A 12,654-nucleotide genomic window follows, 5' to 3' on the forward strand; every position below is an offset into this window, starting at 1 on the left:
GTATAGGGGGGCTGCACACAGTTACACAGTCAGGGAGGGATAGGGGGCTGCACACAGTTACACAGTCAGGGAGGGATAGGGGGGCTGCACAGTTACAGTCAGGGAGGGATAGGGGGGGCTGCACACAGTTACAGTCAGGTAGGGATAGGGGGGCTGCACACAGTTACACAGTCAGGGAGGGATAGGGGGGGCTGCACACAGTTACACAGTCAGGGAGTGATAGGGGGGGCTGCAGTTACAGTCAGGGAGGGCTGCACACTGCCAGGGAGGGATAGGGGGCTGCACCGTTACACAGTCAGGGAGGGATAGGGGGGGCTGCACACAGTCAGGGAGGGATAGGGGGGGGCTGCACACAGTCAGGGAGGGATAGGGGGGGCTGCACACAGTCAGGGAGGGATAGGGGGCTGCACAGTTACACAGTCAGGGAGGGATAGGGAGGCTGCACAGTTACAGTCAGGAAGGGATAGGGGGGGCTGCACACAGTTACAGTCAGGGAGGGATAGGGAGGCTGCACAGTTACACAGTCAGGGAGGGATAGGGAGGCTGCACAGTTACACAGTCAGGGAGGGATAGGGAGCCTGCACACAGTTACACAGTGAGGGAGGGATAGGGGGGGCTGCACACAGTCAAGGAGGGATAGGGGGCTGCACCGTTACAGTCAGGGACGGATAGGGAGGCTGCACCGTTACAGTCAGGGAAGGATAGGGGGCTGCACAGTTACATAGTCAGGGAGGGATAGGGGGGCTGCACAGTTACACAGTCAGGGAGGGATAGGGGGGGCTGCACACAGTTAGGGAGGGATAGGGGGGGCTGCAGTTACAGTCAGGTAGGGATAGGGGGGCTGCACAGTTAGTGAGGTAGGGATAGGGGGGCTGCACACACAGTCAAGGAGGGATAAGGAGGCTGCACACAGTCAGGGAGGGATAGGGGGGCTGCACACAGTCAAGGAGGGATAGGGAGGCTGCACAGTTACAGTCAGGGAAGGATAGGGGGCTACACAGTTACATAGTCAGGGAGGGATAGGGGGGATCCCCACAGTTACAGTCAGGGAGGCTGCAGTTACACAGTCAGGGAGGGATAGGGGAGGCTGCACAGTGTCAGGGAGGCTGCAGACAGTTACATAGTCAGGGAGGGATGCACAGGTACAGTCAGGGAGGGATAGGGGGTGCTGCAGTTACACAATCAGGGGGGATAGGGGGGAGCTGCACACAGTTACACAGTCAGGGAGGGATAGGGGGGGGCTGCACACAGTTACACAGTCAGGGAGGGATAGGGGAGGCTGCACACAGTTACACAGTCAGGGAGGCTGCACACAGTGAGGGAGGGATAGGGGGGGCTGCACAGTTACAGTCAGGGAGGGATAGGGGGGGCTGCACACAGTTACACAGTCAGGGAGGGATAGGGGAGGCTGCACACAGTCAGGGAGGAATAGGGGAGCTGCACAGTTACACAGTCAGGGAGGGATAGGGGGGGGGCTGCACACAGTTACAGTCAGGGAGGGATAGGGGAGGCTGCACAGTCAGGGAGGGATAGGGGAGGCTGCACACAGTGGGGGAGGGATAGGGGGGGCTGCACAGTTAGTCAGGGAGGGATAGGGGGGGCTGCACACAGTTACACAGTCAGGGAGGCTGCACACAGTCAGGGAGGAATAGGGAGCTGCACAGTTACACAGTCAGGGAGGGATAGGGGGGGGCTGCACACAGTTACACAGTCAGGGAGGGATAGGGGGGGCTGCACACAGTTACACAGTCAGGGAGGGATAGGGGGGCTGCACACAGTTACACAAGTCAGGGAGGGATAGGGGGCTGCACAGTTACACAGTCAGGGAGGGATAGGGGAGGCTGCACAGTGTCAGGGAGGCTGCACAGTTACATAGTCAGGGAGGGTGCACAGTTAGTCAGGGAGGGATAGGGGGGCTGCACAGTTACACAGTCAGGGAGGCTGCACAGTCAGGGAGGGAGAGGCTGCACATTTACAGTCAGGGAGGCTGCACACAGTGAGGGAGGGATAGGGGGGCTGCACACAGTGAGGGAGGGAACCCTGCACAATGATGACCGTTGGAAGTGACTGATCTGTTTAGAGCTAAGTATCCCGGAAGCACATTCCCTGTATATGCAGAGTCTCCCCCAGCAGCTCCGGACCTGAGTCCTGACCATTGTCCCCGTCCCACCGGTGGATGTAGAGTCTATCTGGAGAACGCACTGGCGGGCATGGAGGTAGGTAGGTGGTGTCAGGTGGCAATTGCATCAGAAACTGTCTGTAGCAATTGGTTGAAGAGACGCTGTTGGCAGCTATCGGTTGAGGAAGATCTGCTGGCAGCTATCGGTTGAGAAGACGCAGCAGGTGGTGATTGGCTGCTGCAGCACACAGCACGTCATGCAGGACCAGCTCAGTTATAAAAACCAGATCCCCAACTTCATATAGCGCATAAAAATGGCCTATAGCATGTATTTTGCAATCGCTGACGGACAAATTCTTGTGGACACATGCATATGCGCTTAATTCACACCACATTCCAATACTATGGGAATTTGAGAGAGGGTCTACCCTCCAGTGTTGCTAAAACAGCCTCCGCACTTCTGGGAAGGTTTTCCACTGTAGCTTGGAACATGGCTGTGGGGGATTTCCATGAGCATTAGTGCGATCAGACACGGAGGTTTGTCAGTAAGGCTCGCAGTCTGCCGTGCAATGCATCCCAAAGAGAATGGATATCAGGGCTCTGTGCAGGCCTTTCAAGTCTTTCCATACCTGCAGACTATAATGTTAATGCCATTGTGTACACAGCAAGGCTTTTCATTTTGAAACAGGAACTTCCCAAAAATGTTGCCACAAATTGGAAACAATTGTCCAGAACGCAATTATAGGTCGTAGAAATAAATAATCTTTCATTAGCACCAATAAGTCCAGGCCAAAGTATGAAAAGCAGCACTGGTCCATTAATCCGTCTCCACCAAACCATACAATTGGCAGGAAGCATTCCGGGAAAGAGAAACATTCTCCCGGCATCTGTAAAATTGATTTTAGATCAGAACTACATATGGCGAACAGGACTCTGCTCCTCAAGAATGCGTGTCCACTGCTCAGGAGTCCAATGGCAGTGTGATCTTGAGTGTGGCTGCTCCACATTGGATCCTGGTCAGACATTGCTTCTGAAGTGAATGTTGCGAGAGGATAGATGGCTTGTACTACATCAGTTTGTGTGGCCTACTGCCTTGTGCCCAAGCTGTTGCTCCCACACACTTAAACTTCAACTAGGGCAGTTCTAGCCTGGCAGAAAATGGGCAAGTGACATGTTTGAAATAACGGTACTACGTTGTACGCCACTGAGCCCGTCAGTATTATCCAGTTAAGTGCTAGCGTTTGACTGTGGAGACCGCATGCTAGATGTAATGCATCAGTTAGCAATGGGTGTGGGTGAAATGGCCAAACATTAGGACTGTCCATATTGTGTTGGCCATGAAGTGTACATGAAGCCACCTCAACTCTTATTTTAATTTAGAAAAGTACAACTTAAAAAAAACACAACCTTCGTTTAGTAACAAATGAATCAGTGAACAGGTCAATAGGATAAACAGTGTGTAAAAAGACAACCTATAAACTCCTGTTACATCTTCACATGCCATTTCAACTTCTTAAGGATATACATCAGACTTGCTCCCATTAGTCCTAACCAACAATACCACTGCTTTAACGCCCAACCCAGCTCCATGCAGGCACTAGACACAAAACTGGCCTTTAATATCTTCTATGCCGTACCTATGCATATGTACCTATGCCATATTTCAATTCTAAAAATGTAGCATAAAGGAGATTTCAACTAATCAGCATTGTTGGGGTGATTCAATTGTTTTTACAGCAGCTATTTCTTTTGGGCACCTGACTGAGCAATTCAATTGTTGCTCTGTACAGATGCGAATAGCCAGAGCTGCACTTATCTGTCTGTAGCCTCCTGAGGCAAGCAGACACTTGCGATAAGTTAGCGCTTTGGGTATCTAAAGCAGTACTTTATATGTGTATAGCCAATTTGGGCAGTTAAACTTGGTGCTTCTGGGTGCGCACTCACATCGTGTATGCAGCCGCAGCTATTCATGTCCGAACGGAGCAACAAATGAATTACTCCTTTAGTCGGCAAAAAGAAATAGCCGCGGTAAAAACAATTACATCTCTTTGTATGAGTTATTAAAGTTGCATTACCCTGAGATTGTTATTTTGCATCTGTAGTGTAATGGATGTGTTAGTAAATCAAGTTTACAAATATGTCGTCTTTCTTCCAATGCTCAACAAACAGGTTCTCTACAAGTGTCTTGCGCAGCAGTCAGATCTCACCCGGTAATCTCTCATTCACGTCACTCAAAAGGACCAGCAGCTGAGTTCATGCTCTAAATAGCACTCAGGGATAATATAGGGTGAATCAGCCACTGAATGAACATTTTCAGGTCTAATGTATAAAAACATCTCGGGCAATCAGAATAAGTGTCTTATTTTGTTCTGATAATGTAACATCGCTCATTCACAGGACTTGTGCTTTCAACTCACTGGTCATTTATCACCTCTCCTCCTTATGGCTGCAAAATTATAAGAACTTAAAATCTTAATCTTTAAACCAATTTTTTTTTTTATGTAGACCTAAAATCCCCTTAAAACAAAATAAATTACTTGTTGATTCACCCTATTGTGCAGCTAAGTGAAAAGCAACACCACATAAAAAAAAGGAGCGAGAAACCCACTAGATAACTGTAGTTCATTCACTTTGAAAACTAAATCACATTTTAAAAAAGAAAAAAACAATTAAAAAGGTAAAATCGTGCAAAACATTTTTTTTGATAGAAAAGATAACTTTATAAGCCTTAAATTTATGTTTAAACATACATTATATACAAATCTGATTACAGTGTCCTTTTAAAACAATCATATAGACAATTTGATATATTTTATAGCCACCAGTGTAGTTTTATGCAGGAAATAGTCCATGTTAACGGTATGTCCCTAGAATGTAGATAAATCATAAACTGCATTTCTCTACATGGCCAGCTAAGTCACTGTAAAACGATTTGTCTGTGTATTTCATAAGCATTGCAACATACTCTTACCATTAAACATTGCTTTACAATTTAAGCTCACTTCTGCGATTCATGGAAAAAGTTGTAGCCTCCGGTAACGGTTCCATCTGTGTAATTTGTACACAATCGTAAAGCCAGGACACACTGAAACAATCGTCATTGGAAATGGAATTTACAAGCAAAATAAATTTTTGAACACACAAGACTAGAATAAGTGTAGCTGCAAAGAGCGTTAAGTCCAAAGTAGAGCCTCATTTATTGATCTCTTGTGCAGTACAAACCTGCTCTGTACTTTAACAGTAGGGACTTGAGTCACACAGTTGACAGGAAAAATTTTTGAAATAAAAGCTAAATAAGCAACCAATAGTTTCATACGTTTCACTAGGATTTGTTTCATACAGCAATTTTCTGACTTTTTCTGTGGCAAACCATAAGAGTTAAATATTTCCATAAAAAATACATCAGTGAAAGTTCTCGGGTGGGTTTAGTCTACGTCATTTTACAATCGAAAAGACCCTGTTAGAATCGCTGCACCATTAACACTCTCCAGGCCTGTCCAAAAGAAAATACAAAATAAAAAAAAACAATGGAGCGCACAATAGAAATGAAAGGAAAACTTAAAGCCTGCAAAATGCCACTGTTATACATTTTAAATAGGAGGCTTTAAGAAAATGTTCTTTACTAGAGTAAATGTGCATTAACATTAGTTAACTCTGATATACAAAAAGCAGGAAACAAAACAGCATAGCAAAATGTATGAATTACAAGCATGCCAGAGGGTACATAGAATTCCTTGAAGTTTGGCATACATAGGTTTGGAAATGTCAATGTGACATTTAGGGTCTCATCTTGTATAGTTACACCCTAAAAATATGTTAATAATCAATTCTGCTGCCACTGCGGCCTCAAATGCGTTTCACTGAGAACACAGCTGGCAGCAAATTGTACGTATAGTTCTTAACAGACATGTCTAAATTTCTTTTTATTTACCAAAACATTTTAGCGTGGTGAAGATATCTTACAGCATGGGTAGTAATGTGTTGTTCTTGATGCTTTTATAGAGAGTTTCAAGTTTTTAAGACACAATCAGACTGACCCTCGGGATCTTCTGTAGCTGTCTATTACTTTATTTTTAGGATCCTCCATATCACCCACAATACTTGAAACAAACATGAATGTGAAAGGCCTTGGAGTCCAACGGCAACTACACATGATTCAGAATTTTAAGCCCAATTAAACACGCAAGAACAGAAAAAGGAAACATTTAAAAAGACAATCATCTTACATGTCTGATATTTTTTAAAGTGATGCCTCAATACCATCTTTGGTACAATAAATAAAAAAAAAATAAAAAAACAGTACGTTACTATCCACAGAGATATGAAAAAAAGGACAGGTTAATCTTTACATTTTGATAGCTTTTTGGAAAAAAAATATATGTAGGAAAAATATAAACCCTACTGTTACAGCACATAGCATTGTAACGTTTTAATACTGAAGCAAGGGTTTAGAGTCTTACAATAACCCATGACTGTGTGCCATTACTGGTCACATTAAACTCAGAGGCTGAGGAATACTAAGAGAGGTGGAAAAATGCAGACAATACGGTTTTTAGTGTTGAAACAGAAAAAAAAAAAGGTAATTGTCAACTCAAATTAAATAGGATGGTAAAGACAAAAAAAAATTAAAAAACACAAGGAAAGAAACTTTAACACATCACTGTACTTCTGCATTAATCTGTAAAATAAAATAAATTGAAAATGGCTCCTAAAAATCTTTCCTGAAACAGCTAAAATCGACAGAGTAAGAAGTCATAAATAAAAGACATGGGAACCTTTAGGTTTTAGAAAGCAAATTGTTAGAGAGTTTTAGCAGCAATTCCAGTTGAGAGTGTGGAGTTAGCAGCCAAGATTATTCCAGTGAAGTGCATTTTTTTTTCTGCACCCTAGCAAGGTTGGTACAAAGTGGGGTGGGGGAGGGGGGCAACACAGGAATTTGTATGAATGGTAAAATGGCAGCGTTGGGCAACTGGCACAGACAGTGTTTTTGCAGAGTGACGTTTGGCCTGTAAACGAGTTCACTGACGTGCAAAGTAAGTCTGGATAATCCTGCTTCTTCTGAAGAGGAAATTATGATCGAAATGGAAGCATTGGAAATGTCTTGAAGTCTTTGCACAGGTTAAAACTTCTACCAGTGTGTCAAAAAGCATTAAAAAAAAAAAAAAAAAGTAAAAAAGAAAAAAAAAAGAAAAAAAGAAAAAGAAAAAAAAAGCAGTCCAAATTGAAGTCTGTTAAAACTGCTCTTCAAAGGGTCAACACACACTTCACACTCCTCTCGTAGTGATTTTTTTTTTTTTAATAAATAAACAATTCACATTAACAGCTACACCTTGACATTTTTTTTTGATGGTTGTGATAAAAAGCCAGCTCACCCTTTTTCCACAACCCCCACCCTGCAGCCTGCCAGCCCTCCTCCAAATTCAGTATTTCTATTATTGGTATGGCTTTAATTTTACATGAAAGAATCATCAAGAGCTCGCGGCTGTACTCTGAGGGACACAAACGCCTAACATCGCACTCTCTTCAGTTTCCGTCCTGTTTCGGATATGAGGTGGTCCAACCATGCTGGATGTGTTGCTAGAGTAGGGGTAATTCAGAGGCACGCCGGAATCGTTATGCCCACTGACTGTTCTAGTCCGAAAAGCAGAAACCCCTAAGTGTAAGTTTGAGGAGCCAAACGGAGTGCAGTCTAAGCTAGGGTGGTGTGGGTGCAATGAAGAGGAAGACTGGGGGTGTCTGTGTCCCAAGCTGAGCTCCATGGACTCTGGGATTTGCGGAGAGGAGGAGGTGATGAGCTGTCGGTGGTAGTGTGGCCGGTTAACGTGATGATACAGCGGGTGAGGGTGATGTGGTTCATTTCCATGAAAGTGTTGCGGCTGACTGGGTGTAGGCTTGTGAGGTAAGATCTGAGGGTAGGAATCGCTGTTTGTGATTGGAACATCTCCACCGGCCCATAGTCTTATCTGCTGCTGAGAATGAGCCTGCACAAAAGGGGAGAGATACATAACCAACATTAGTAATACATTGGGGGTGGGGATTTGCTCTTTCCTCAATAGACTAATGCTCTGACTGGTAAATATTTAATTGGCTATATGTTGAAACATACACTGTGTCAAGTTCTTTCCTTCATTCATTTTACTCCTTCAGGACCAAAGAATTACACAAAAATGGAGGAAAAAAAGGGTGAACAAGAATGAAAACCTGGCCCCATCCCCTGTAATCTTTAAATGTAGGGCTACCCGAGTCCCTGGTGCTGTGTGGGTGCATACCTTAAACACATTTAACCCAACCGCTCATACAGGAAATGGGGGCACGGCCATGTAATAATGGGGCATGCTCAGTGCTCCAGAACATAATGAAAACCTTTGTACACTGTGGACCATCCATCAGCGGCATGATTGCCCAACACCGATCAAAACCAACGATCCGTGGACATCGATGATCAGCGATCCGTGGACATCGATGATCAGCGATCCGTGGACATCGATGATCAGCGATCCGTGGACATCGATGATCAGCGATCCGTGGACGGATCGGAGTAAAAATAGCAGGTTAAAAATCTGCAATCCTTTTTTGGTTCGGGATCAGTAAATCTAGTTTCTACAACATTTTGGATTTCCCCAATTCCCGGACAGAATGGGTAAATTTGGGCAATACATCACAGATGGGCCTGATTCAATGAGAGGCACTATAGCACAATCGCTGCATCTCTCTATGCAGCAGCTGTGCTGAAATATGCCAAAGCCACAGGAGGCATTTTAAGTAGAAAGAAGCCCACTGCCGGGTACCTGATAGGCTGCTGTGTCCCGAAGACGCAGTATCAGATTAACTACGTGAACATAGGACATCTGAGTAACACTCATGTTACTCAGGATGTCCAGCAAAATCTCACTGCCAGGGCCAGTGACGCTGAGCCCCAGGCCGCAGCCACTGGCTTCTACACCCCCAGAAAACTGGGCCAACATGCCCCCATTTCTGGAACGCTTCCTATACCCGCCCCTAAACCCCAATGTTTTCGTCTGCGGCTGAAAGTAATGGGCGTCCAATGAGCAATTCAATTGTTGCTTCGTTTGGGCGAACAAGTTCTGCTCGCACCCTCCTGAGATGGTGAGGAGGAATTTGGGGAAAAGTCCTGGTTTTGGGTACGCTAATCAGGACGTTAGACCAGTTTAGCCATTTTACACAGCTAAACTCGTTCAATTTCGGCGTGACATGCATGAAAAGGCATTGGCGCCCACAAACAATTCACTATCACCTCCCGTCACTTAAGACGGGAGATTGGGTGCGAAAAAGCAACTGAATCGCACCCTAAATAGTTATCTTCATCTGAGTGTAGCGAGAATGTGACACAAACTATAAGAAGATGAAGACCTACCTGTGGACTCTGCATCTCATAATCTGTGTGAGCGACAGCACTGTTGTAGTATCTGTTGCTGTACCGGTAATTGCGGTTATCATTAGAAGAGCCACTTGATCCTCCTGCAGTTAAACAGAGAACACATTAAAGCAAATATGAAATATAGCATATTGGGGTGGAAGCGTTCATTGACATCCTACCAATGTAGGTTAGCTAGCGCACCTTATCAAAGCAGTATCACCAATTGTTACTAGAGTGTGATCTAAGCAGCAGTATACAGAGCATCCGGAAAGTATTCACAGCGCTTCACTTTTTCCACATTTTGTTATGTTACAGCTTTATTCCAAAATGGAATCAATTTTTGTCCTCAAACTTCTACACACAATACCCCATAATGACAACGTGTAAAGTTTTTTTGAGATTTTTGCAAAATTAATTAAAAACAAAAAAAAACGAAGAAATGACATGTACAGAAGTATTCACAGCCTTTGGCTCAATACTTTGTGGATGCACCTTTGGCAGCAATTACTGCCTCAAGTCTTTTTGAATATGATGCCACAAGCTTGGCACACCTATATTTGGGCAGTTTCGCCCATTCCTCTTTGCAGCACCTCTCAAGCTCCATCAGGTTGGAGAGTTCAATCTTTGTCTCATCATACCAGATAATTGTGTCTCTCATGGTCTGAGAGTCCTTCAGGTGCATTTTGGCAAACTCCAGGTGGGCTGCCATGTACTTTTTTCTAAGGAGTGGCTTCTGTCTGGCCACTCTACCATATAGGCCTGATTGGTGGATTGCTGCAGAGATGGTTGTCCTTCTGGAAGGTTCTCCTCTCTCCACAGAGGATTGCTGTAGCTCTGACAGAGTGACTATCGGGTTCTTGGTCACCTCCCTGACTAGGGCCCTTCTCCCACTATCACTCAGTTTAGCCGCACGGCCAACTCTAAGAAGAGTCCTGGTGGTTCCGAACCTCTTCCATTTACAGATGATGGAGGCCACTGTGCTCATTGGGATCTTCAAAACAGCAGATATTTTTCTGTACCCTTCCCAGCATTTGTGCCTCGAGATGCATGCACTGTCAAGCGTGGGACCTTATATAGACAGGTGTATGCCCTTCAAAATCATGTCCAATCAACTGAATTTACTTATGTACATGTGACTATTTTTTTTATTTTTTTTAAATATTAAATTTGCAAAAATCTCAAAACTTTTTACACCTTGTCATTATGGGGCATTGTGTGTAGAATTTTGAGAACAAAAAGGAATTTATTCCATTTTGGAATAAGGCTGTAATATAACAAAATGTGGAAAAAGTGAAGCACTGTGAATACTTTCCGGATGCACTGTATAAAAAAATAACCTTGATAAAAGTAAATGGTTCCATGAAGAGGCCCCAAACAGCTCTTCCAGTAATAAGTGAAGATCTAACAATTGTGCAGTAAAATGGTTTATGCCATTTAACAAATCCTAAATTGCTCAGCCTTGGGATCTCCGTGCTTCATACATTAAAAGTAATGAGACAGATATGTAAATGCATTTAGAAAAGTTAAAGGTGACTGTTTATTCTGGACTATTTTAGAAGAGCCCTATGAGGTGCATTACATACAGAGGCCATTGGGGCCTGATTCTGACGCATCTGTGAAAACGCAGGCATCTCCTGTTTTTGAGCTAACTGTACAAGCATCTAAGGGGCATATTCAATTAGCCGCGAAAAGTCCCGTACTTTTCGCCAACATCGCTGGTTTCCTATGCGGAAAAGTATCGCGCTCGTCCCCGCTTATCCCCGTATTCAATTCCAAATCAGCGAAAACTGAACCTGGCGAATTCGAAACCAGCGAAAAGTCCTGTCAGTTTTGGGGAAATCAGCCTGACACCTCCCAAAAAATGCACTGACATTGGGGACCATCATAGATACCCCCGAATAGCCCTGCTGAAGGTATTTGGGGTACTGAAATGCTCTCAATAGTGTCTCTGCAGAAGTGGTGAAGAATAGCATTTAGCATTGTTTTGCAGAAAATAACTAGTCCCAGCAAATTTGGGGTACATGAAAAAGGGTGCTAGCATAATTTGAAATTGCTAAAGTGAGGTTTTAAAAAAAACTTCACCAGCCGCAAACACCTGCAATCTTGAAGACACCTGGGGCATACTTGGGGACCGCCCTGGAGTCTCTCTCACTAGTTTTTAATTATGTCCCCCAAATTTTTTTTTTCTGCCCCCAAAACGAAAAGTATTTTTTAACGTTGTATTGACACAATTTACCTTTGGGGGCTGTCCCAAGGGTGCAGGGTGGTTTCCGTAAGTTTGCACCCCAAAACCCCCAATTCAGCACTTTTCATAGGCAAATCTTTTTCACCTATTCCAATGCATTGACTTTCCGCACCGGTGAAAAGCCTATGGAATTGTATACGGGGACAAGTTTCCGTCTGGCGAAATGACGTCACCGGCGAAAACTTGTCGCCGAAAACAGCTTATCACGGCTAATTGAATATGCCCCTAAATCACAAAACACGGTGCAAACAGAGCGGCGTAAAGTTGGAGTTTCTGTACGGCTAGAATGAAGATGCACGGAGTGGCTATTTCTGATGGAGGTGTGATGGGGAACGCCAGGGGCACGTATGTACATCTGTGTGATTCTCAATTGTGCGTACGGGAAATGGAAGCCTGTTTCAGACAGATATCTTGCGCCTAGCATGGGGCTAGTGCCAGAGCCAATACTAACTAGTGACTGATGAGTCTATGAACACTATAGGTTTGCACTTTCAGAGATTTGTAACTTGGGGCCGCATTCAATTAGGTGCGAAAAGTGACGTCATTTTGCCATGCGAAAAGTTTCCCCCATATTCCATTCTGGAGACTTTTTGTCAGTGCGGAAACTCAATGCATTTGAACCTGCGAAAAAGTTTTACCTATGAATAGGTGTCGAAAAAGTGCAGAATTGGAGTTTTGGAGTAGAAACCTTGGAAAAAAAACCCCCAAAAGGTAAACTGCGTAAAAAAAAAAAAGTTTAAAAAAACACTTTAGAACACCCTAAAGTACTTCCATTTTGTGGCCAAAAAAAGTCCAAAGTTGAGGGACAAACTTAAAAACTAGCGAAATAGACTTCAGTGGGACCCCCAATGTATGCCCCAGGTGTTTTTAAGTTTGCAGCTGGTTTGCGGCAGGTGGATTTTTAAAGTTTTT

The 12,654-nt window shown here is 44.2% G+C and overlaps 1 protein-coding gene across 2 annotated transcripts in view; it reads right to left on the minus strand.

Annotated features, from left to right (window-relative positions):
- Positions 1-6,164: 6,164 nt before the first annotated feature.
- The window catches only part of LOC148473237 (dual specificity tyrosine-phosphorylation-regulated kinase 1B-like), a 143,643-nt gene continuing 137,153 nt past the window's right edge, over positions 6,165-12,654 (minus strand). For both annotated transcript variants that reach the window (XM_088459919.1, XM_088459918.1), the window contains exons 10-11: positions 9,495-9,598; positions 6,165-8,100 (exon numbers count right to left, since the gene is read on the minus strand). In XM_088459919.1, coding sequence (XP_088316045.1) covers positions 7,588-8,100; positions 9,495-9,598 — 617 coding nt within the window. In that variant the 3' untranslated portion in view covers positions 6,165-7,587. The remainder of the gene's footprint in view (positions 8,101-9,494; positions 9,599-12,654) is intronic.

Source organism: Taudactylus pleione, unplaced genomic scaffold (assembly GCF_031769625.1).
Source record: "Taudactylus pleione unplaced genomic scaffold, aTauple2 ptg000952l, whole genome shotgun sequence".
NCBI classification, from domain to species: Eukaryota; Metazoa; Chordata; class Amphibia; order Anura; family Myobatrachidae; genus Taudactylus; species Taudactylus pleione.